This window comes from Gymnoscopelus microlampas, assembly GCF_963454915.1.
Source record: "Gymnoscopelus microlampas genome assembly, chromosome: 16".
Classification (NCBI taxonomy): Eukaryota; Metazoa; Chordata; class Actinopteri; order Myctophiformes; family Myctophidae; genus Gymnoscopelus; species Gymnoscopelus microlampas.
The window spans coordinates 11,719,339-11,743,197 of NC_139953.1; the positions used below are offsets into that span (position 1 = coordinate 11,719,339).

The 23,859-nt window shown below is 42.4% G+C and overlaps 1 protein-coding gene across 4 annotated transcripts in view; it reads right to left on the minus strand.

Moving 5' to 3' along the window:
• Positions 1-473: 473 nt before the first annotated feature.
• Positions 474-23,859, minus strand: part of col12a1b (collagen, type XII, alpha 1b) — a 151,299-nt gene continuing 127,913 nt past the window's right edge. For 3 of the 4 annotated variants that reach the window (XM_084081778.1, XM_084081780.1, XM_084081777.1), the window contains 13 exons: positions 21,647-21,733; positions 20,402-20,455; positions 19,329-19,424; positions 17,945-17,998; positions 13,925-13,978; positions 13,639-13,692; positions 12,590-12,661; positions 11,747-11,782; positions 11,115-11,181; positions 10,715-10,900; positions 10,464-10,532; positions 4,568-4,738; positions 474-1,719 (listed from right to left, as the gene is read on the minus strand). In XM_084081778.1, the coding sequence (XP_083937904.1) occupies positions 1,634-1,719; positions 4,568-4,738; positions 10,464-10,532; positions 10,715-10,900; positions 11,115-11,181; positions 11,747-11,782; positions 12,590-12,661; positions 13,639-13,692; positions 13,925-13,978; positions 17,945-17,998; positions 19,329-19,424; positions 20,402-20,455; positions 21,647-21,733 (1,086 nt within the window). In that variant the 3' untranslated portion in view covers positions 474-1,633. Of the gene's footprint in view, positions 3,582-4,567; positions 4,739-10,463; positions 10,533-10,714; positions 10,901-11,114; positions 11,182-11,746; positions 11,783-12,589; positions 12,662-13,638; positions 13,693-13,924; positions 13,979-17,944; positions 17,999-19,328; positions 19,425-20,401; positions 20,456-21,646; positions 21,734-23,859 lie in introns of all 4 variants that reach the window. The other variant, XM_084081779.1, reaches the window with a different exon arrangement.

A 23,859-nucleotide genomic window follows, 5' to 3' on the forward strand; every position in this document is an offset into this window, starting at 1 on the left:
TTTAGTTGTCTCCATGTAGTTTTAAGATTGTGGATTGATGTTTGTAGCTTACGGCAGATTAGTGGGTCTTATTTGGGTACTTAGCAATTAAGCTTTATGTTCATAAGAATGATTCAGAAGGAAAATATCCAAAGAGGGGAAAAAGTGGTGAACTAATCGGATGAAGCCAGTTCTAATTACTTGACTGGGTTTAGGGACCATAAAACCAAAAATCACAATATTCTCTGCCAAACAGATCCAGATCCAGCATTGACAAAGTTATGCAGCAGTGGCTGTCATATTTGTCATTCCTTGAGTCATACACTGGACGGCAATAGTTGCACGCGGGGTTGCACACCAAAAATAGCTGATCTACAAGCTGAGAGAGCTTAAAGATTGGCTATTTTCACACACCTGCACGCACTTATGGTTATCGCAAACTATAACATTAATGAGGACGAATGGTTAGAATTCACACAAAACGACACTGGCTGTAAATTTTCAGTAGTTTTATTGAAAAATGCCTCTTCTGTTTTCAGAAATAAATAAGAAAATTAGGCTGTGGGATTCACAATCTGCAGTTAAAATACATGAAACAGCAATACCATGTCCATAGTCTTGCACACAGATTCCAACTGCATCCGATATTGATAAAAACAACAATGACAACAACTATATTCTGGTCGGAAAAACAAAACAAAAAACAAACATACTAAATATACACCACAGACATGCAATTCCACCTTTGGTAAAATCAGCTGTGACTGGATAAGGGAAAACTGATAAATATTTAGTCAAAGATACAAAATGAAAGCTGTTGTCTAACTGCAATAATGAAAACTGAAACTCCTTTGAAGGCACACTGAATGAGCAAGACTATATCTTTAAGTTAGGCAGAGCTAAAAACAAAACAAATATGGAAAAAGGCAATGTTATGGATTTTATGACACTGAATGAAATGTGGTTGAAAAGAAAAAAAAGTCTCATCTAATGATGCCCCAACACAAGAGAACAAACATTGCTTTTCCCTTTCTTCTAAATACTATCACTGGCTTGGTCATGAAGAGTGCATGGTTCAACACTTAGTTGATGCAAATATGTTACAGGCTGGAAAACACAGCTAGGAAAACAAAAGAGAGAAAGCTCACAGGGTTTTTTTCTTTCTTTCTTTTTTTCCTTTAAAATAACTCCCTTTCCTCACCTCATCCCCTTTATCTCCACCAGAAACATAAAATCAAACATCCCTGCCCTCCCAACAACAAAAGACAAATATTCACATATAGGCATTTAGGTTTTGCCAAATAAAAGGCGAGGTATCAAACCCCATTTTCTTTTTGACTTTGCATCAAATGTGCATATCCCTTAACCACTTAAGCCCTATTTTATACTTTCAAATGTTTTAAAAAATAGACAAGCTTTTAGATGTTTTCTCTATTTTTGAAAAATGGAAAATGCTGATTTTTCTTTTTGAAAATAAAGAGCAGAAAACAAGAAAAATATATTGAAAATCTTCGCCAATAATGACATGCCCAAAGTGGTTAAGGGTGACAACATGTGAACATTTTGTGAACATAGCCACAACAAACAGGTATAGAGAGCAAAACAACAAAGAGAGAACATCTTATGATACTATCCGTTTGGGGGCCTTCCTTGATCATCTCTTTCGGCGCTCATTTTGCGAGTCCTCATCCTCCTCAGGGATTGGGACTACGTGGGTTTCAGGCTCAGGTCGGTATGGGTCTGCTCGGAGATAGTGGTTTTTGCCAATTGAGCATTAAGGGTGGCACATTTTGCAACGTTTATTTCAGCATGCAACAACACTTAAGTCATTTATTTTCCTCTGTCCTACTGAAACCTAATTTAGACTTCGTGGTGCGTCTGTGTCGCGCGCCGAAAATTGCAGACCTACAAGCTCACAGGAGCGATGTAGGCCGGCTATTTTCGGCACGCGACGCAATCGTATGACGGAGCATGAATTAGGTGTAAGCCATATAATGAGCGAGGTAACACAATTGAAGTGGTGAACATTGCTGGTGGTGAACTGAGCTCATCAGCACTGGCAAATTACTTGTAAACAGTTCAGTGCATTTTTTTTATCATTAGCACAATTGCGTTTGCAGCACACTAATTTGTAATTTGACGCACGTCCTCGTCGCGCAACAACATGACGTATCGTCTAAGTCTTACGACGCGGCCATGCGACAAATTGCAAATTATTAGGCCTTTGACTTTCATCCCTTAAAAGAACTTCTGCAGCTCATTCATTTACAAAATATCACAAAATATCTCTATAAAAAAGAAAACTCAAGTATGTGTTCTGCTACTGTACCACCAGCCTGGAGATTGTTATTGATTGCGATTGTGTTCCTAGTTCTCATAAAAGGCACTGGTGCTACACTACCCCAGAAAGCTGAAAAGCAACAGTGAAACGTAGGACAATATATATATCTTTACCTACCAAAACGGTATGGTTGGTACAGGAGAATAGATCATTATGGTTATACTTATAAACCTTATGAAATCTCAATCTCTATTATCTCTGTGTGCCCAAATTAATTAAGGCTAATTCACGGTATACTTCCTCGCTCGACGAACAGTAACTTATTTTCAACTGCAGGTCCAACTAGGATTGAAAATAATATCACTTTTGTCGAGCGACACTCGTAGGGCAGTATAGCTTGGCATTGGGGAAGCACTACAGCAAAAGGAAATTACTACAATGACAAATCTGCTACTTTGTACACGAAGAATGACAATAACCAAATGGAACCAAAACCTCCAGGGTCACATGTACAAAACGTTGGACTGCATATGGCCCTGAGCAGATTAGACTATTACGTCAGTAGAAGAGGAACAACACCAAAAAAAAAGGAGAGGAAAAAAGAGGCATTCAACGTGTTGGCATTCAGCAAGCAGCGGGGGTTGTTTGCAAGGCACAAGCATCAACTACTACTACTACTACTACAGTACTACTACAGATGTTAAACAATATTGTTTTTAGTGGACATGATTTCAAACATCATTTACAAGGCACAAAATCATCATTAGTTATTTATGTACAGACATCACCTGGAGAAAATGAAACGGCGTTAAAACAATGCTGTTTGTCGTAGCTGATTGTTGACGGAGCTGAAGTTTGCTTGCGGTGGCGTTTGTAGCTGCGGTGCGTTTTTTTTTTCTCTCGCTACAAATCCACTGGTTTGTGTTAGTTAGTATATTTGTTTGGTTGTGGTGTGCATGCTAGCTCCTCCACCCGGGCAGAAGGTCGCTCTCTGTTTGTTCCCTTTGGACGTCAAGATGCAAACAGGCCACTAGGGTTGCTGCCAATCACCCCGTCGGTGTGTTTGTTTTACTTGTTTCTACTCGCTCTACTTGTTAGTACCAGCATCATCCTGCCGCTGCTGCTGCTGATGATGGTGTTGTTGTTGTTGTTTTTTCAGCACAGTTTTTTTGTTAATGGGTTTTCTTTGGTGGTTATCCTTGAAAACAGCTCTAGAGCGGACGTTATATGTGGTCGGTGTTTTTTTTGTGTGTGTTTCTTTTTTTCAGGAAGTCAAAGTGAAAAGCAGCACAGGCGACCTAGAGAGGTTACTATGGTGAACCTGAAACAGGCCAGAGAGGGATGGGGGAGGTGTGTCAGTGAGGTAAAAAAAAAGAGAGACAGTCCATAACACCCTACAACAACTGAGATCGGTTTGGTTTCGGTTTCCCCACACACCCATGTGTACCGTGCTGTACCCATACTGGCTCGTTCTATTTGTTTTTAGTTCACAATTTGAGGCCGATATCAGATACGCTATGTCATTTTAGAATTCTTTAGCTATTCAAAAATAGCAGATATACAAGCTCATAGCGCGGCACCGAGTGCCGCGCCATGAGCTTGTAGATCTGCTATTTTTTGAAAAATCGTGAAAAAATATTTTTTATATTTTTTTCAAAATGTTTTTAGAAAACATTTTTAGAATCGACCTCAGGTCTGAATGGGTTAAGGGGGTGTAAGTGACATTTCTTTGTGGGTTAAATAGTCTTAAATAGCTCTATATTCCGCAATAATTGCTATAGACTGTTTGCTCAGTAACCGGGGTCTCCCCATTATAGAATATAGAGCCATATCACATTGGATACTTACTATATAGCCCACTTTGATTCTGTTTGAAAGCTAAATGGAGCAGATAGTGTATTGCGCCTGTAGTGGTCCAGTGTGAGTACAGAACAGTACCGATACTAGCAACTAAACATTAGTATATGTACAAATGGCGGCCCTGCAGTGGAAAATTCAATCAACTGAATTCTACACGCGTGTTATTTTCTGATCAGCGTTTCCTCTGTATTAATTCAGCAGTCTGGCAACGGTGCATTTAGTCTTTCTTCCCTTATGGGTATGTTGCGGTATACATTGAACATTTTGAGTTCTGCAATCTAAAGCTAAAATTATCCCCACTAAGTACCAGTGCTACAGAAAAACACAGAGGAAACACTGTCCATTATTATTATTATTATTATTATATTCATGCACTGATGCACTCTGGTCTTGTGTGTGTGTGCGTGTGTGTGTGTGTGTCTGCCAGTTCAGATGATGCTCACGTACCTCCGTATCCTTGTCCGTTGTAAGGAATACCCACACACTGCGAGGAGTCGCAGTAGCCAGGGGAGCCAGTGGGCCCCCTGAGCCCTGCAAAGCCCTGGCGACCCCCGGGCCCACGAGGTCCAGGGGAGCCTGCGGGACCGGTGGGGCCTGTCCTGCTCTCACCTGGTGGGCCTGGGAACAGAAGAGAGAGAGAGAGAGAGAGAGAGAGGCATGTTGGTCATTGGTTCTCCAACATTTTCCTGTGAAGGACCCCCCCATGTTGATACAGTATGTATTTGGCCCACGGAACCCCCATCTGAAAAGATTTTGTGCCAAGGACCCCCCATAAGAGATTTGTGTTGTTTATCATCATTCCACATTTTCATTCCACATTTTTTACGATCACCACCGCTTGATTTCCATGGTCTGTGAACCATTTCTTCTCTGACCTTTTACCCACAATACACTGCATTTAGTTTCGAGCTTTTGTATTCTTTCTTCTGTTGTCTTTAACTCGATTTTTTCCTTCCTTTAAATTAAATCAGCGGCTCACAGTTACAAATAAAATACATCATACATGATTTTCTCTTAGGAAGTGTGCCAAGAACAACACGAACTCCAAATGTTAACCATTAAATACATTGTTTGGTCATGTCAGCGTTCAGTCAGACAGTGTGAGAGCGACGAATCTGAACAAGTCACCGTTTGAGCAACGACCAAAACATTCTCCTGTGTTTGCTGCTGCAGCATCCACCAGCCAATAGCCCCCAGCCAATCACATGATGTAGCCACAGTGACCTCATCACTCACTACTTATACAGTTAGAAGTCAGCGGTTCCCAACCGTTTCTGGATCAGGGCCCACTTGGAAATCCCGGAAAGCGTTCGTGGACCCCCAGAAGCAAAGATTTGAGTTACAAATGTTCGCTTTAAAAAATATATATATTCAGAGTTTCCCCGATCAAAAATAGTAGATCTATTGACAGTAGAATGGTAGCACCGAGTGCCGCTCTATGAGCTTGTAGATCTGCTATTTTTGGCTGCCGTGTTACGTGGTCAGATGGGTGGTCCGGGTGCATTTTCTGCACATGTTCACTTTAATAATCAATCGATTGTGACCCGGCTTGGATCAATGAAACTAACATAGTATGCCTTAAGTTCCTGTTTACTGGCATCACCATGAAAACTAATTAGATGATTTGATTTAGTATTAATGTTATATTACGGGACAAATCCTAGTGTTTTGCCAATTATTTGGGGGCCCACTTGCAAGGCCCACCAGTGGGCCCAGTCCCACAGGTTGGGAAGTAGTACATTGCACTACTACTGTACGTCGTAATCATAGGAGAGTGGGGATAAAAAAAGTAAACCTGTGAGGACTGGTGACTGTCTCTGCCACAACACACGGAACATTCAATCAACAACATCAAGGGGGGGGGGGAATACGTTCCGCTGATCCCTTTTTCCTCCTCCGCCCCTTCCTCCTCCTCCTCCTCCTCCTCCTCCCCTCTCTCCATTATGTCTAGACATTCATAAAGCCGACTTGGAACACTTCCCGAGCTCTCATTCACTCTCAAATCCCAGTTTGTGTCTTTAAGTGTCCTGTGGAGCATGTGTTGTGAATGAGGCAACAGGAGGAAGGCCCCTAGCACCCCCCCCCCCCCCCCCCCCCGACAATGACTCATCAGCCACCCCCCCACTGCCAGCCCCCCCCCCCCCCCCCCCCGCTTACTCGCTTCTTCCCCACCAAATTGGGGCAACATAACGCTCAAACCCTCCCACCCCTCCGACCTCCACACTTTCCACAACTTGACCTTGTAGGCCTGATCAAAATGGTATGCCCCCCCCTCCCCCCCCCTTTCTGTCTGTCTGGCTGGAAGTGACTTTACGCTAGTATCTCATATAGACCTTATCTCTATGTATGTACTAACCTGTGTACTACTAACCCGGTTTTGAAATGTATTATAGGCTACCGTTTCTCAACGTAGGGTCCGGGGGCCACCAGGGGACGAGTCCCTTACGGGTCTGTAACTCTGAGAGTGTAACACATGAGAACTGTATGCATTTGGTGTGAGAGAGACTTAACCTGTCTGTAACCCTCAGGGTTTACAACTCCAGAACTCTCAAGAGTCACGGTCCATTTTGGACACCTGGTGGTCCCCAGACCGGACGTTGAGAAACGTCAGGGTTTGATGCAATTTGTATCTCTGGGACTCAAATCGACACTTTAACCCATTCAAAGATCTGCACACATTTTCACGATTAAAAAAAAAAATAGCAGATCTACAAGCTCGTAGCGTGGCACTCGAGCTATGAGCTTGTAGATCTGCTATTTTTGAAAAATCGTGAAAATGTGTGCAAATCTTTGAATATATGTATTATTTTAAAGCGAACATTTTGAACTCAAATCTTTGCTTCTGGGGGTCCCTGGAACATAATATTTTGAGATGGGGGTCCACGGCCAAATACATGTCATTTTGTCATCATGTAAAGTTTGAGAACCACTGATATAGCAACAATAAGTTAAATCATTAACTTCAGTGTTAATTTAAGACTCAAGAGTTTACAAATGGCAGGGGTCCATTTGGAGGAGCACTGCATCTGTCCTCCCTGAGATACACATGAACATGTGTTACCATGCAGTGTGTGAGTGCAAACAGTTACATTGTATTCACTGTATGGTTATATGCGCTACATCTGCTATAAAAAGCGCAGCGCTGTAAAACAGCAGTACTGTGTATTTATTACTATACAGATGTGGGGGTGGTGGGGGACTAGGGCGGCTCTCAGAGGATTCTTTTCATGTGTATCTGTATTTTAAAAATGTTTGCATGAAAAGGTGCATTGTTGTATATTTTGTAAGCATTTTGTTTTCTCGTGAAGCATGCTGTAACTAAAGTTTGCAAATAATTGTAGTGGAGTAAAAAGTGCAATATTTGCCTCTAAGGTGCAGTGGCGTGGAAGTATAAAGTATTATAAAGTTAAAGTATTACATAAAGTATTGAAAAATGGACACGCCTCAAAAATGTACTGAAGTACAGTACTTGAGTAAATGTACTTAGTTACTTAACGCATCTGTGTCACTTTAGATTTAATTGACTATTCAAAATAGCAGATCTACAAGCTCATAGCGCGGTGCCGCTGCTATTTTTGAGGGGAACACTTTTGAAAATGTGAATATAATATATACATTTTTAAATCAAACTTTTGTTTTTACTGGAGTACAGTACTTGAGTGAATGTACTTAGTTACTTTCCACCGCTGCACATGAATTGTGTTGACTGTGCTAGAGTGGAAGTGGAACAGGGGGGGAGGGGGAGAGGGGGAGGGGGTGGTTGTGCATCTGGCTGGATGGATGACCTCATGGTATATGGTTGCATGAGCTGGGCCGGATGTATGGGCTGCTAGTTTTTTTGTGGGGCAGCTGTATGATTGGAGTGACGTGAAGCCTTGAGGTTTGCAGATTCCCCAGACTGTCTGTCTGGGAAACTCTGAGACAGCAATGCTCTCTGCTCTACTCCCTTCTCTCAACGACCGCTGAGCTGCCCTTAAGCCAGGCACTCCCCACACCAGTGGTCTCAACGCACTCGACTGACTGACTGACTGACGCTGAGGACAGGACAGACATCCCCCCATGTGCAAAGTAAGTGTAACTGGATATGTCTCAAGACGGGAGATCTTTGAGGCAATGTGACCAGAAGGTGGCCAGATTCAGATACTCTGGGCTGTGGGAAAAATGCACTATTTCCTTCCCATGGAGAATGAGTGTTGAGATGCCACTGAGCAAGGCCCAAGTGTTGAGTATTGTGACAGGATCTAATGAATGATGATGATGAATGGGTCACAAGTGGGCAAACATGAAATTGTGCAAATCAAGGAAATAGGTTGTTAAAAGGTTAAAGGGTCTACACCATGAATTTTAACTTTTTCTTCATTTTTGTGTGTTTTTGGTCTCCCCCACCTCTCTTCTGTTCCAACAAATACCCGACTTCGAGCATGCAGGCTTTCATAGGCTATCTGTGGTTTTCATGTAAATTGGTCTGAAAACAGTCCGTCAGATTTGTTCCCCCACCCTACGTCACGTCTGGGAACAATTCCTCCCGTTTTTCAGTTCTAACAAAAAAAAAAAAATCCCAAAAAAAATAAAAAATATTTTTTTTCATTTTTAATTTTTTTTTAAATTTTTTCTTATTTTTTTTTTTTACTTTTTCCACACAGAACCAGGACATGACATGCATACAAACTGGCTCAATAGCGCCCCGTGCCAAACAGGACAATGTGGTATTGCAGGTGAAAGTGCTTTATAAGCCAGAGAGAAGTTAGTTGGAATGAGTATATCTGAGGCTTGATTTAGGCTCAAACCTTTTGAAAAACGTTTGAGGGACATAAACAATATGATATCAAATATTATTATTATTTTTTAAATTCATGGTGTAGCTCCTTTAAACAACATTCAAAATGAGATGTCAATGCATGACATCATTCTCCATCGTTCAATGTATGCACGATATATAAGCTGGTGACAGAACCCTGAAAAACGACTTTGCCCATCATGCACTACATTCTGTCAGACCTTGTCACTACACTACATGAAACCTTGTTTCATGTCGTGTAGTGAGTAGCCTTGGGAACCAAATCTTTCCAGAGTCATGAGGCAAAATGACAAAGGTCCGCACACTGGAGTAAAGGGCTCCCAGTCAAAGCTTTATATCATTATAAGTGGATGTGCAAGCTCCGTTTCTTTTAAGTCATGTGACGCCTAGTTCACAGTTCTGTCTGTGAGGCAGCTTGATGTACACGCGTATATATTGTACAGCAAGACACCATGATAATTATGTAAATGGAGAAATGGTGGAGAAGACCATGCAAGGCACCAACCTGCTGCTCATAGGCTCTACTGTATGCACAGCAGCCATATTGGGAATGAATTGGGCCCCTTCCTTACTTCCTTCACAGGTGGTACCAATGATACTAATTAAGGCTCTGTTCCATTTAGTGTGGCATAGTGGTTGTCTTATTTTCAAGGACCCCCATAACTCTGAGAGTGTACAAATGGAACCAAATTTGGTTCCATTTGTACACTCTCAGAGTTACACACCCACCATAAGGGGCCATTTGGGAACCAAAATGGAGTGTTTCTAGTGAGCCAACATGCAACAGAGACAACAGAGCCTTCATTAGTATCATTGGTAACACCTGTAAAGGAAGTAAAAAGAGGCCCAATTTCTTTCCAATATGGCTGCTGTGCATAGAGCCTATTGGGAGCAGTTAGGGGGGATAAGTGTCTTGCTCAAGGACACTTAAGACACACAGCCAGGAGGAACCGGGGATCAAACTGCAAATCTTCCTGATTCCAAGATGGCTGCTCTACCTCCTGAGCCACTGTCCATCCAATCCAACCCTTGATGCCGAGTGCCAAGCAGTGAGGCATCGGGGACCGTTTATATAGTCTTTGGTATGACTCGGCCGGGGATCGAACCCCCGGCCTCTCAGCCTCAGGGCAGACACTCTAACCCAGTGGTTCCCAACCTTTTCTGGACCAGGGCCCACTTTAACTCATTCAACGGGGGAACGCATCTCTGTCATTTTAGATTTCTTTGGCTGTTAAAATATAGCAGATCTACAAGCCAACCAATAAACGCACCTTCCACTATTACTGTGCTGTCATTCCCACTGCCACTAATATAACCACAATGCAGAATTCATTATTGTCGGGGTTGAGTGGAGATCAATCATGCAACATTTCTCTTATTTTCTACTGCAATGTACACAGTGAAATCACCAGTGTCAATGTAATCCATGTGTAACTCAGAGAGCATACATTGTGTACACTCCGAGTTAAATACACTCAGGATTCTGCAGTGCACTGTGAGTGTGAAGAGGAGATAGAGAGGTGGATAGATTGTGTTGTGACATACCAGGTGGTCCTCTCTGTCCTCTTTGTCCGTTACCTGCCGGACCTCTGTCTCCCTTCTCTCCTGCAGCGCCTGAAAGAAACGGACAGAGACACATACACAAGTGTTCAAAGATGACACGCCGTGGATCTGCTACAGAATCCGGCACTACCTGCAGTTTATGGATGTGTCCAAATTACACATGACAAAATGTCATGCTTCCATCTACACAGTATTAATACATCTAAAACAAAGAAGACCCGTCAGATGCGTACCTAACTCTCCCTGCCGCCCAGGTAAGCCAGGACTTCCTGGGAATCCGTTCCTTCCCGACTGTCCTGGTTCTCCTCGGGGACCCGAGTTTCCGGGAGGTCCAGGGGGTCCGCTGGGTCCTGGGTTGCTGCTGCGGTAATTGCTGTTGGGGATCTGGTTGATCATACTGTTGACACGACTCATTTGTGCTGCAGCACCCAAGAAGGTGGTTTGGGGGGGGGGGGGGGGGGGGAGGAAAAGCATGCAAAAAGGAACATTAAAAACAACAACAACAACAAAAACGAGCAGACTTTCTCTCTCTCTAAAGACAAGAGTCTGTTTGTGGCGTCTTGCTGCCCCTAATGAAGCCAGAACTGTTTCCAAATGTCGCTGAGTAGGAGAAAAGAGAAGGGGCGCACTCACCATTTACTAGCTGCTCACAGACTTGTCTGGCAATGGAACGCATCATGTTCTGAGGTGCAAAGTCCCCCTAGATATGGAAGAATGGCATTCACAATGAGAATTTAGTTACATTTCGGCATGTTACATAACCATTTAGAACAAAAGAAAAACTGTGACTTCATATCCATTGCTCAATACTTAACCCCTTTCAATTCGGGAACGCATCTACAAATGTCCTCTAAATCCTAACAGTTTTCTGAAAAACGTGTGTTACGATATCAGTGGTGCTCAAACTTTTTCATGTCAAGGACCACAGAAAATGATATGTATTTGGCTGCGGACCCCCAATCTAAAAAATAGTTTTGTTCCAGGGACCCCCCAGGAGCAAAGATTTGAGTTACAAATATTCGCTTTAAAATATATATATATTCAAAGATTTGCACAGATTTTTCAAAAATAGCACATCTACAAGCTCATAGCACGGCACTCGGTGCCGCACTATGAGCAAGCTAATAACTTCATTAATATTCAATCCGGAGTCTGTTTGTAAAAAAAGGCTTCCGGTATTTAAATAATTAAGTGATGTTAAATAGTGTAAATTAAGCAACTCTCATCATAGAGTAAATGCTTCTCAGAAATGAATGTTTACTCACTCTCTCTCCCTTGTCTCCCTTTGGACCGCCAGCTCCCTAGAAAACAGAGGTAAAGACCGGCTTTCAACATCACTGCACACTCGAGTTCCAGACACACTTATTGATGGTGGTGAAATGCCATCAACAGGGGGTGGGCAGCCTTTTTTTGGCAAGGTATCTACAATACTTAGGCCTGGGAGATCTAAACCTACAGTACGTACCAGTTAAGGACATTCAATAAAAATATATACCACCTATTTATAACCAGATTTATGCAAGAGTGGAATGTCAGTTGTTGAGTTTTATATTTGTAATTTTTGGCAAGTGTTATGTTTTTTCTAGACAAGATGGAGTTGATCTAGAGGCACCAAGGAGATTCATTAAAAAGCATATAACTATTAATAACCCAAATTGTGTAAGTATGAAGTATTACGAGTAGGGTTTACATTGAGCATGTTGACTTGTGGGATGATAAAAATAGCAAATTAGTATTCATATATAAAATAATGGGGGGAAAAAAAGAAAAATGTGTATCAGTATCAGCATTAAGTAGGTTCAGGGACCTTTAAAAAAAAAGGAAAAACAAACTTTCCACCAGTTTCTGCCTTTGCAGAGCAATCTAAATGATCATCACATACAAGTTACATTATCGGTAGTGATAGTAGAGATGCTCAGAGAACAACATCACCACACTCAATATGACAGATTTCTTTTAAAATATACATCTAGGCATTGATCAGAGGCCATTGAGTTTTAGCGCTTTACTCATCAACTGATAAGTTAGACATGTGATACAGGGAACAGGGATACTTGTATATAAATGTATAAATAAATATAAATAAAGTTTACTATTTTTATACTCACATTGTGTCCATTGTCACCAGGTTTGCCAGGTTTTCCTGAAGCCCCAGGGATTCCTGGATTTCCAGGTTGTCCCTGGGAGAGAAAGAAATAGTGGACAATGACATCTCAGCAGGAAACCTCTGTGTTATCCTGCATTGTAATGCTATGCTTCCATCCATGCTAACCAGAGGCAAGTGGATGGAAATAAACCTTTTCATGAAACTTATCGTCTCTGTCGGGTGGAAACCTCATAAGCTACTTTTGATACTTTTGTGTGACGCTGTAGTATGATCAAGTAGGGCGTTAATTTACGAAAATACAGAAAAAGTGAAAATATGGAGATATTAATCCGTAGTTATAACTTATAACATGTATTTACTCTGAATAATTTGGAATTGCACAACAAAAAGAAACTTCTACAGGCTGGTGGACAGTGTCCAGTCTAAATCAGCAATGTGCATCGCCAAGCAGCACAGTGTACAAGCCAAAGTTTAGAGAAGTGGGCTCCGGACCAGAAGGTCATTGGCTCTCAAAACATTAGTGGGTAAAAATCAATGAGTAATGCTCTCCCCTCCATTAACACCTACTGTTGAGGTTCACTGGAGCAAGGTGCTTGGAGCTAGCCTAGCTTGGAGCCGCGTCGTAGCCAACAGCAGAAGTCTAGAACTTCCACTGCGAAACTCCCATGTCTGAATTTGTGCGGCTGTATGAACTAGAGGTTGTCCGATATGGATTTTTCAATACTGATTACGATATTTTGGAGAACAGGAAGACTGATAGGCCGATATAAACAGATATCCATCAAAGGTTCCGATTTCCTTAATTAACGTAGTGAACTATGTACCCTAAAAGTAGTCTTTGCACATTGTCTTTCATTCTGGACAGAGTTCATTTGTTTTAACCTATTTCACATTTCAAGCAGTCTAAGCACTCTTACTGACTAGTTATGTGTAGTGCGTTTTTATGCCTTCCAAATTCAAGTGACACTTTTTTCTTGTTATAACAAACGAACAAAAACAAAGTTCACATTCTCAGCCGCCGATACAGATTAGGCAGAAAACATAACATACCATGGTACCTGGCGGGCCCCTCGGTCCAGCCACTCCCTCCTTTCCTGGGGGTCCCTGTAGGATAGAAGAGCAGGATAGAACAACGTGTCACGCCAAGTATGGTTCATACTGCACTGTACATCGAATGTAGGCCTACTGTATCTTATAAATTCTCTGTGCATTCTGTCTGTTGTGAGTGTCTGTTGCAATCTACTTTGCTGCACCCAAGAACTGGTACATAAACTTGTACATGAACAGGATCTTAAAATGTGCAATGGTCATAAAAAGCCAAATTTTTGGTACTCACCCTCACTCCAGCTGGCCCGATTGGTCCACTGGCACCAGCGGGTCCAGGTGAACCCTGAGGGAAGACAAAGACAGGACCGACTCAAAGTCAAGCTGCAGTTTCTCTTTGCCGCACAACTCACATTAGCAGAGGTCAGTGTACCTTTGACCGACCCACTCACACCAGTGTGTCTCGCTGCGTGTCAAAACAGTAAATCTCCTTTTTAGCTCTCATTTGCTCGGAAACCCTGCTCACTATTTTTATTGTCAATCCTCTCTCGCCTTTGATGCCTTGGCATAAGATTTACAGGGAACATAATATATTCCAGAACCCTTTTATTGGCCCATTATAAACCGGGGCCCACGTAGCCTGCAAGTCATTAAATGCATGTTGCTATAGCATCTGCTCCAGCGTGGTCACCTGTGAGCCAGTCCATGAATGTCCATTTTGAATCACAATCACTTTGCATGTAACAAGGGTTTTGACTTGATGGCTGTTGTTCACATACAGAAGAACACAGCAATCACACGACTAGCGGTGAAAGTAATAACAAATATGGAATTCAGGGGACGTGGCCCATTTCTACATACATCATGTATCCTGATAGTAGTGATGGTGCTGGGCAGTATAAAGTTACAATCTGGGACTTATTTTAATGAATAAAACATTATTTTAGTATGTTATTACAATGTAACTAGCACAGCTGCAGTGGCTGGAGATGGTTTCCCTACACTTTATTGAGAACCTTGGTCCCTGGTATCAGGTGGGACAACCTACTGTATTGATTGACAATGTCAATTAAGTTATTTGAAGCAGATAGCACACCGGATTGGACACTAGACGTGCCACCATCTTTAATGTAGTTCGGTAATCGTTGTTGGGGGATGGAGTCAAAGTATGTAAAAATTAAGTATTGTAGGATTTTCATCAAGCATGGGTACAGTCCTGCAATTTCCATGGCCTATTACATCGGTTAACTAGAAAGGTGCGCTCAACAGAGCGCAAATCTCCACCAGGAGGCATGCCCTAATACCTCTCTCCATCGTTCTCTCTGATTTAAGACAGCTCAAACTGAGTTGACTGTGTGTGTAATTGGGGGGTTTTGGGGTATGTTGTCACATTTATAAATGTTGGTGACGCACTGGTGAACTTCAATGTCTGCAATTGGCTAGTTCCATTACACTGTGAGGCAGAGGAACAGGAGTGTTCTGTAATTGGCTTGTTGGTAGCGGGACGCTGATCCCATAGCCTGGAGGGACAATTTAGCTGCGGTTGTAATAACAGGAAATGACATAGTTGTCGTTTGCTGATGTGAAAATTATTCGAGAATTGAGGTCCCTGGCCTGCTGTCAGTGTGCGCAATAAATATGAGGCTGATTGGAGCTAATAACACTGGAAGGCAGCCATCGAAAAGTGTTCCCAAACAGAAGAACCACATCTCTCCTTGGGGGGTAGGACACTTAACCGAAACCTTACTGTTAGCAGAGGATTCTTTGTGGTGTTCCTTTCTCTCATCCCAGAGACTGTTTTCTACAAAAGTCAGTGAACTAAACAGGCACCCCCCACTAAAGATCAGGAGGGGAGGCAGGGGTCTTTGTATATCCTAGAGGCCTTGGTTATAAACAGCTTTAATAGATACCATCTCCAATGATCTCCACAGACTGGGAGTCTCTGATTAGGGACACGTGAAAGAGCACCGTTGTTGCGCTCTAAGTAACAGCAAAGGGCTGGAGCCTGGAAGCCGTTCAAGAGTGCAGCGAGTTTGTCAATATTCATGAGGTGGCAGCTTCGTTCGATCTGTCAACCGTGTGTGTGTGTGTGTGAGATGGAGAATATTTCATTGTTCCCTTATTTGCGTTCATTGATGTAGAATTGGCTGCAGTTTGAGTTTGTTACCCATTACGCTGCCTGACAAACTCTGTTAACCCATTAAGACTTGAGGCCGATTCTAAAAATGTTTTCTAAATCTAAAAAAACATTTTTTGAAAAAATATTTTAAAAAATAAATCAAGATTTTTCAAAAATAGCAGATCTATAGGCTCATAGCGCGGCACTCGGTGCCACGCTATGAGCTTGTATATCTGCTATTTTTGAATAGCCAAAGAAATCTAAAGTGACTTGTGCGTTCCCGGTCTTAATGGGTTAATGTTTATACATAGTCAAAGGTCATGGTTAGCGAATATATCTTTGATTTGTTAAATTATATAATATCAACTTTTGTGTCAACAATAATCCTGGTGACAGGAGATAAACTTTCATTTGGTCATTGAGACTTGTGAGTTACTGATGTTTGTAAAGACTGAAACTTTGGAAAGCCCTTCACTGTATGGAGCTTAGGCTGGCAAAACAATGTTATCTTCTAAATCACTTCTTAAATCACAATTCACTGTTAGTAGCCTATTATTATTTTTGACCTATTTAATAAATTGTTAGGCTGTGGAGCTTTGGGGTTCATTGTTAAATGCCAATAATGCTTTGGCTTCACTATACAACAATCTGTCAAGTAGAACATATAAATGCCATCACAGAAAAAACAAACATGAGACTACAATTTCACCAGTGTTGGGGGTAACGAGTTACATAGGACTGAAGTAATGTTATCATTACTTATCTGCGTAAGGGAAAATTGAGCTACTGTTTGAAATTGAATAATATAATTACAGTTACTGTTCTAAGTAACATACGTTAGCGGTCACGGTTAGCCCAATTATGTGAATTTAAAACAAAAACTATTTTCGGCTGTGCTATATCATTTCCAGCTGTGTGGGGCACACGGTTTGCCCCTGACTACATGATGTTATGATCTCAGAGCTTCCACTGTAATCAAGTAGGCATCAGACAACCCAAATACTGACTGTAAATGAAAATGATAGATTTAGTCTGTATCCGTTGTCACTGTCCTACCACTAGTTAGATTAATCAGTGAGAGCAATATTAAAGTAAATATTGAGTAATTTTACTATGAAGAGAAAGTAATAATGTAATGTAAGTGCAGTGCACTACTTTCAATGAGTAATACATATCTACTATAAAATGTTCAAGTTGTGTGTCTGTGGCCGGCGGCTGGCCGGATTATGCCCAAATGCCAAATATGTACATGTCTGAGGTCACAGCACCGACGGATTATTCACAAATGTTGTCATGCCTGATGTCACAGCACCGGCATGGGTTTCTGTTGTGTGTGTGATTGCAGTCCAGAGCTCGATCAGCGAGAGAGAGAGAGAGAGATAGGGAGAGGGGTAGGGAGGGACTGAGTAGGGGAGGGATGGCTAGAGAGAGGGGGGAGGTAGAGGGGGAGAGGGAGAGAAGGAGGGAGGAAGCGAAGGGGAGAGGGAGGGAGAGAGGTATGGCTCACCCAAGCAATAACTCGACCAATGCTGGGTACCAAAACCTGAACACTTGATAGTGTTGCTTTGTGAGGCATTGTCAGCACAATAACCCCAGCAACGCCATAGGCAAACTTTCTGCTTCTGTGTATGAATATATATTGTGAAAGTAACTTCCCCGACACTGAATTTCACTATTTACACTTACATTTGAGGTCAATACACATGCAACATACAGTACACGGTCATTTACTCTATTGTTGTAGGAATTGCGTCATTGAAACCTGTTAAAATCCCCTCTGTATTGTAAAAATAATAATATATGGGTGGCAATTAAAAGGCATTTAATTTAAAAGGACTTAAAACTTCATCATTGCAGATCCAAAACTGAAGGAAGAAGACATGAAGGCAGCAGCAGGTCTGTTATCCGGCTGCGTATATCAAGGTGATTTGTTCCTGGCCCCATTTTCCCCCCACGTCAAGACTTCAAGAAAGTGATTAAACAACATGCAGACTCGCTCGCCCTTCTGAACGCTACCCTCCCTCACATCATTATGGATCATCTTCCCTGAATATGAAATACTGTCTGTAGCTCAGCACCACGTTGCCTGAGGCCAGAGTAGTAGCCTAACGGTACACCGTTGAATGATCATCTGCCCATTTTCCCTGTCTAAAATCCACACAGGCCGGGGTTTCTCGCCAAAACAGCACTTACTTTCTGTCCAGGTAGGCCTGAATCGCCAGCATCTCCCTTTAGTCCCTGACGACCCTGAAGGGAACAGAGAAACAAATTCATTATCGGGGAATCAGTGGGAAAACGCCCTTGTGGTTACCCACATTAACCCTGACGTCCCTACTTTGGGCATGTCATTCATTATAGGAGAAAATTCTCAAAAAATAGGCCTAAATGCTAACTTTATACACATACAGTACGCTGGTGTTGTGCGGCAAAAATAGCAGATGTACAAGCTCACAACATGCCGACGCGATGCGACACGTTGTGAGCTTGTAGATGGGCTATTTTCGGCATACGACGGTGTCAGGCTTAGACACCGACACCGCGTCAGTGTTTAGCCAAAAGCGCCGGTAGGCCCGTCAACAACCCTGTGTTCTGAGAGATCACACTATATTGTATTCTGTCCTCAACAGGCCACAGTTTTGATTTCAGAAACAGAAGATGTGACAGGAATGCTCAAGTTGCCCTGGACAAGAGCGTCAGCTAAAAGCCTAAAATGTAAAAAACATTAGAAAATAAATAAACACTAGGAAAGGTGAAATGGAAGCGAGTATTTATAATGTGTTAGTTTTGCGGCGTAGTCCAACACAAACACAGTCTGCCAAACAGAGATATCTGCTACTGTGTTAGGATGTACCTTTCCGAGATGAAAATCCCACCGTTGATTTATTAAGAGACATACCGAGAAGATATCGAGTCTATTCCACGGCAGACATGAAGGAATGCACGCCTCTGCCACCATTACTTTTCATCTTGTAAATAGTTCCCTGTGTAATAAATTGCCCAAAGGTGTTCTGGGATTCAACATGGAGCTGCTGAAAGCTTATGTCTGACCAAGAAGGAAGTAGAAGTGCATGAGATATATCGTCTCTGTCGGGTGGAAACCTCATACGGTACGTCCAAAACTCTTACTTTTCAGGATTCAAATGAAAAAGAATAGCAAAGGTAGCAGATCCACAAGCTCAAAAAGCTTGTGGATCTGCTACTTTTGATGCTTTTGTGTGACGTTGTAGTGTGATCAAGTAGGACGTTCATTTACAAAAAAAAAAATAGAATATGGAGATAAGAGGTTTCTGCCTGACAGCAACGACATTTGATATTTCATCTCATCCCCATTTATGCAACGGGCAAAAAACGGGTCCATATCTTCTCCTCTCGGTGTGTGTGCTTCAAGTGTAGGATTAATGCTTGTGTGTGTGTGTCCGTGCGCGTGTGTGTGTCCGTGCACGTGTCTGTGTTTATCTGTCTTTGTGTGTGTGTGTGTGTGTGTGTGTGTGTGTGTGTGTGTGTGTGTGTGTGTGTGTGTGTGTGTGTGTGTGTGTGTGTGTGTGTGTGTGTGTGTGTGTGTGTGCTCTGGACTCACAGCTTCCCCTGGCATAGATAATCCACTGGGTCCCTGAGGGCCGGGCAGACCCATAGGCCCTGGCGGTCCATTATCTCCACGTGGACCAATAGGACCCTGTCAGCAGGATTGAGAGAGAGAGAGAGAGAGAGAGAGAGAGAGAGAGAGAGTTATGAAGAGATAGACATCAATTGATTCACGGAAGGAATTCAATATTCATATCATCTGAGATCTCCTCTCCGTGAGTTTTTCGACAGTTCATTGCAAATACGCTACTGTTGCAATGTGCCGAGGTAAGCGAGCGTGCACCAGACGACATGGAATGCTCAACCAAAGCTCCCCTCCATAATCGAGGGAAAAGGACCAAAAAAAAAAAAAACACACTCCGACGATAAGTGGGATCAGATGCGCTTCCACCTCCTCTTCAAAGCCTTCACACTGTAAACAAGCCCTTATTTTCATCAAGGCACAGATAGCACTAACCTGGGATAGTCCAATACCCACCCCCCCCCCACCCCAAAGATAAAAAATACAATAAAAATGTCATTAAATTACATAAGCTGTGCCATAATCATGGCTGTTCACTTTTTTTATGACTAGACCTCTTTTGCTTTAACCCATTAAGACCTGAGGCCGATTCTACTAAATGTCTTTTAAATCCTAACAGTTCAAATAAAATGCTATAGATGTTGCTATAATATCAGTGGTTCTCAAACGTTTTCATGTCAAGGACCCCCAAAATGATATGTATTTGGCCACGGACCCCCATCTCAAAATATGTTGTTCCAGGGACCCCCAGAAGCAAAGATTTGAGTTACAAATGTTTGCTTTAAAAATATATACATTCAAAGATTTGCACAAATGTTCCAAGATTTTTCAAAAATAGCTGATCTACAAGCTTGTAGCACGACACTTGGGGAGCTTGTATATCTGCTATTTTTGAATAGCCAAAGTGTAAAATAATGCTTTTTAGCTGAAAAATGCTAAAAATGACACAGGTGCGTTCCCGGTCTTCATGGATTAATGAAACGGTGACCTACAGGGGCTTTGAAGCAGAGAGAGAGACACACAAACACACAGAGGAGGTTACTTACCGCAGGGCCTGTTTCTCCTCTCTCACCCCGGGGACCTTTGCTACCAGGTGCACCCTGAGGAGAGAAGGAAGAGAATTTGTCAAAGTATCACAACAAGAGGAGGGAGAGGGAGAGAGAGAAAGAGAGAGAGAGAGGAGTAGGATGGAGGGTGAAAGTTTGCATCTACTACTGCAAAAAAAAAAGAAAATCAATTTCTATGAGTCATTTCATCCTGTAGTCAAAGTGGGCCTTTGTCCAATACTGCGATGCATTTTTTGCAACCGAGAGAAAAAAAATAGACCTGCCAGTGAGTGGAGTGAGACTCGCTTTGTTTCAGTTCCAACACCGTTTAAATTTGCACTCCAAAGAATGTCATTTAAGCAAATGTGACAACTTTGAAATAAGGCAGATCACTCCACTGACCCAATAACGTCACTCGATTCAAAAGAATTCTCTCGCCCACAGGATACATATTTAAATTAAAAATAATACCTCAGACAGACTTTTTCACCCCCTCTGTCGCCATGTAGATACATATTCAATGTTTTTTTTAAGTCAAAGGACACCTTTTCAAATAAATTGTAGGATTGCCGTTGTTGCTGCTTCAACACAGTTATGACACAGAGGAGTCCTGCACTGAAGTTTACCTTAACACCCCACTGTTTGAAAAATAGGCCAGCTTTTATTAGACATCACTAAGAAGTTCCCCCCGCCATGAATGTCCTTCAGGGGGCAATAACTTTCATTGCACTGAGTGGTGTACATAAATAACATACTAGAGTCTGTGCATTAACCTGGTTGAGGGCCAGAGAGAGAGAGGGAGAGGGAGAGACAGAGAGAGAGACATAGAGAGTAATACTGCTAACTTACACTCTGTCAAATGGCGGTCTCGCTCACCGAACATAGCCGATCTACAAGCTCACAGTGTAGATCGGCTATCTTCGGTGAGCACACTGTTGTATAAATCAGACTTGAGTGTCCAGACTGAGACCCACCTTTAGGAATCAGATTTGAATGGCCTTTCAAACCACCTACTGTAAGAATGGGGTTCAAATCTGATTCACAACAATCCATTAGTTGTTTTTTTGCTGTTCAGACTTGATAAAAAAAACAATCTGATTCCAATCTGGATAGGCCCAAAAATCGGATTTGGCCTGCCAGTCTGAACACAGCCTTAGAGACACTCTTAAATAAGGATACTCTATAGGCTCTTGACAGCAGTATATGCAGTGTAATGATGCATGGCGTGTTTCATGGGGTCCTTACCACTGGGCCCTGGGGCCCTGGGGATCCATTGCTTTCTGAGATGCATGTGCAGGAGTTGGGGAGGGCCGGGCACTTGGCTTCATCTCTCTGTTGTTAAGATAAAGAAAAGAGGAAGAGTCAAGACGGAGTGGGCGAGCATGGAATTTGGGGCATGTCATTACAAGTGAAACAGTAAAAGAAAAACAAAGAAATGTTCATTTAAAGAAATTCTGGGAAAATAAAGGTGTTGCGAGCTTGTAGATGAGCTATTTGCTCAATGATTTAGAAGATGTTTGTGGTTAAGTTGTGTTTTTCCACCCCATACTTGTGTACAATGTGTTATCCAAATGCAGACTGCCTTGAACGGAGAGTCATAGTCACTTTATTCGACAATTACAGTACACACATGTATAGGAATTTGACGTGCAACATCGGCGCAGGAACGTGTGAATGCTCACAATGCACACACATGGGCTTACACCGCTGCATATTGTCAGGCGGAAAGCTGCACGAAGTGGCACTTTGACACTTGCTTATTCGAGGTTTAGTTTTCTGGATTTAGTTTAGCGAGGAGATTGTCCAGGTTCACAAACGCTGGGTGTTCTGTACAGTAGGAGCCCAGGAATGCTATTTACATCTGTTGTCAAGGCAATGTGTCTGTGACCTTTGCAATGCACAATGTTGTTCCACAGGGTCGGTTTTATTGTTGCCGATAAGGTCTGTCCTATAATTGTGTTTATCTTAACGTTGCTCTGGATTAGAGCGTTACATAAATGCCAGAAGTGTATGTGTGAATGTAAATCCTGGACATTCTGCCCGTTTGGTGAGCTCAGTCACTCCATAAATCTGTTCCGTTTTAGGGAGGACTTTAGGTGAGATACCTCCCTATTGCGTTCGAATCTAAACAACTTGGATGTAGACGTCTCTCATACAACCTATAATGTACAGGTTGATGATGATGAGCAGGTTGGTTTCCTCTCATCTCATCGGTGTGGGAGTGGGTGTATGAATGGGTAAATGCATTGTGAAGCACTTTGGATAAAGGTGTTGTATCCATTTGCCATTCAAGTACATTTTCACACTCGGAGATACAGTAAATTAACACTTATGATTGCGCTCTGCACATCCGTGAAACAGACTCAATCAAAGCAGCTGTCTCCGAATTCCACTGATTCACATCATAACCCCCGAGGCCTGAAACGTGTTCAACTATTGATTGTACACACTCTTGACGCAAAACTGCTTTTATTTGTCGGAAAAACAGGGCCGGGGTGTTCTTTGAGCAGTCTGTGGGGAACGATGTGAGAAAGTCCAGATCGAGAAAAGGCTCCAGAGTCCAAGGCCAGAACTACACAGCCGTGTGTACTGTACTGTAGACAAACACTTCACCCCATAAAGTACTTGGATGACTGAGCTATTGTTGACGGTATTCGTGCCACGCCACATCGCGTTATTTCGCGATCCAATATTTACTTCATTTATTCAGGTTAGGATTCAGGTTAGATGGCTTAGGTCCAACGCTTGTAGTTTCTGAGTAACCGCTCCGTAATACTGTACACTGGAAAAATGTCGGTTCAGTCATTGGCTACAGTTCTCTGTACAGCTGTAGCCTATATGCTACACAGCTTGAAGGTGTATGTGACGTGCTGTTTTCTCTTCAGCATGTCCATAAACTGCATGTCCGAATACAATTGGAGAGCCGTGTGATGTGTGTGTGTTTATTTGTGTGGTCAGGGTCCTACAGCAGACCAGTAGTCCAAAGCATTGGGTGATGAGGGCGTATGAGGGGATTTTCACGTAGGACAGTCTCTTTTCTAGTCTCTGCAATGACTGCACCAAGAGAATAAATAATGATCGTATAGCACCGGTAGTTGATGATTTATTAACTACTTAAGCCCTATACTTCCTTCCTTGTATGATAGTGTTGTGTAGCAAAAATCTGCTGATCTACAAGCTCACAAGGCATCACAAAGCAATGTGCTGCGAACTTGTAAATCTTTTTTTCTTTTCTAACTTTTAATGAGATGTTCAAAAGAGGGACACCAGGTTGAAAGTCATCATTGTAATGGCCGTGGCTTTTCTGCTGAGGTTGCAGAGAGACAAACAAGGATGTAAGTTAAGGACACCCTTTCTCTGCTTAGAGCTGTCAGGACCTGCAGCTGAGCCATGTCACACATGTGAACACAGTGATGGTCCTTTTAAGGGCACACTTCTGTAGACTTCACGTCTTCCGT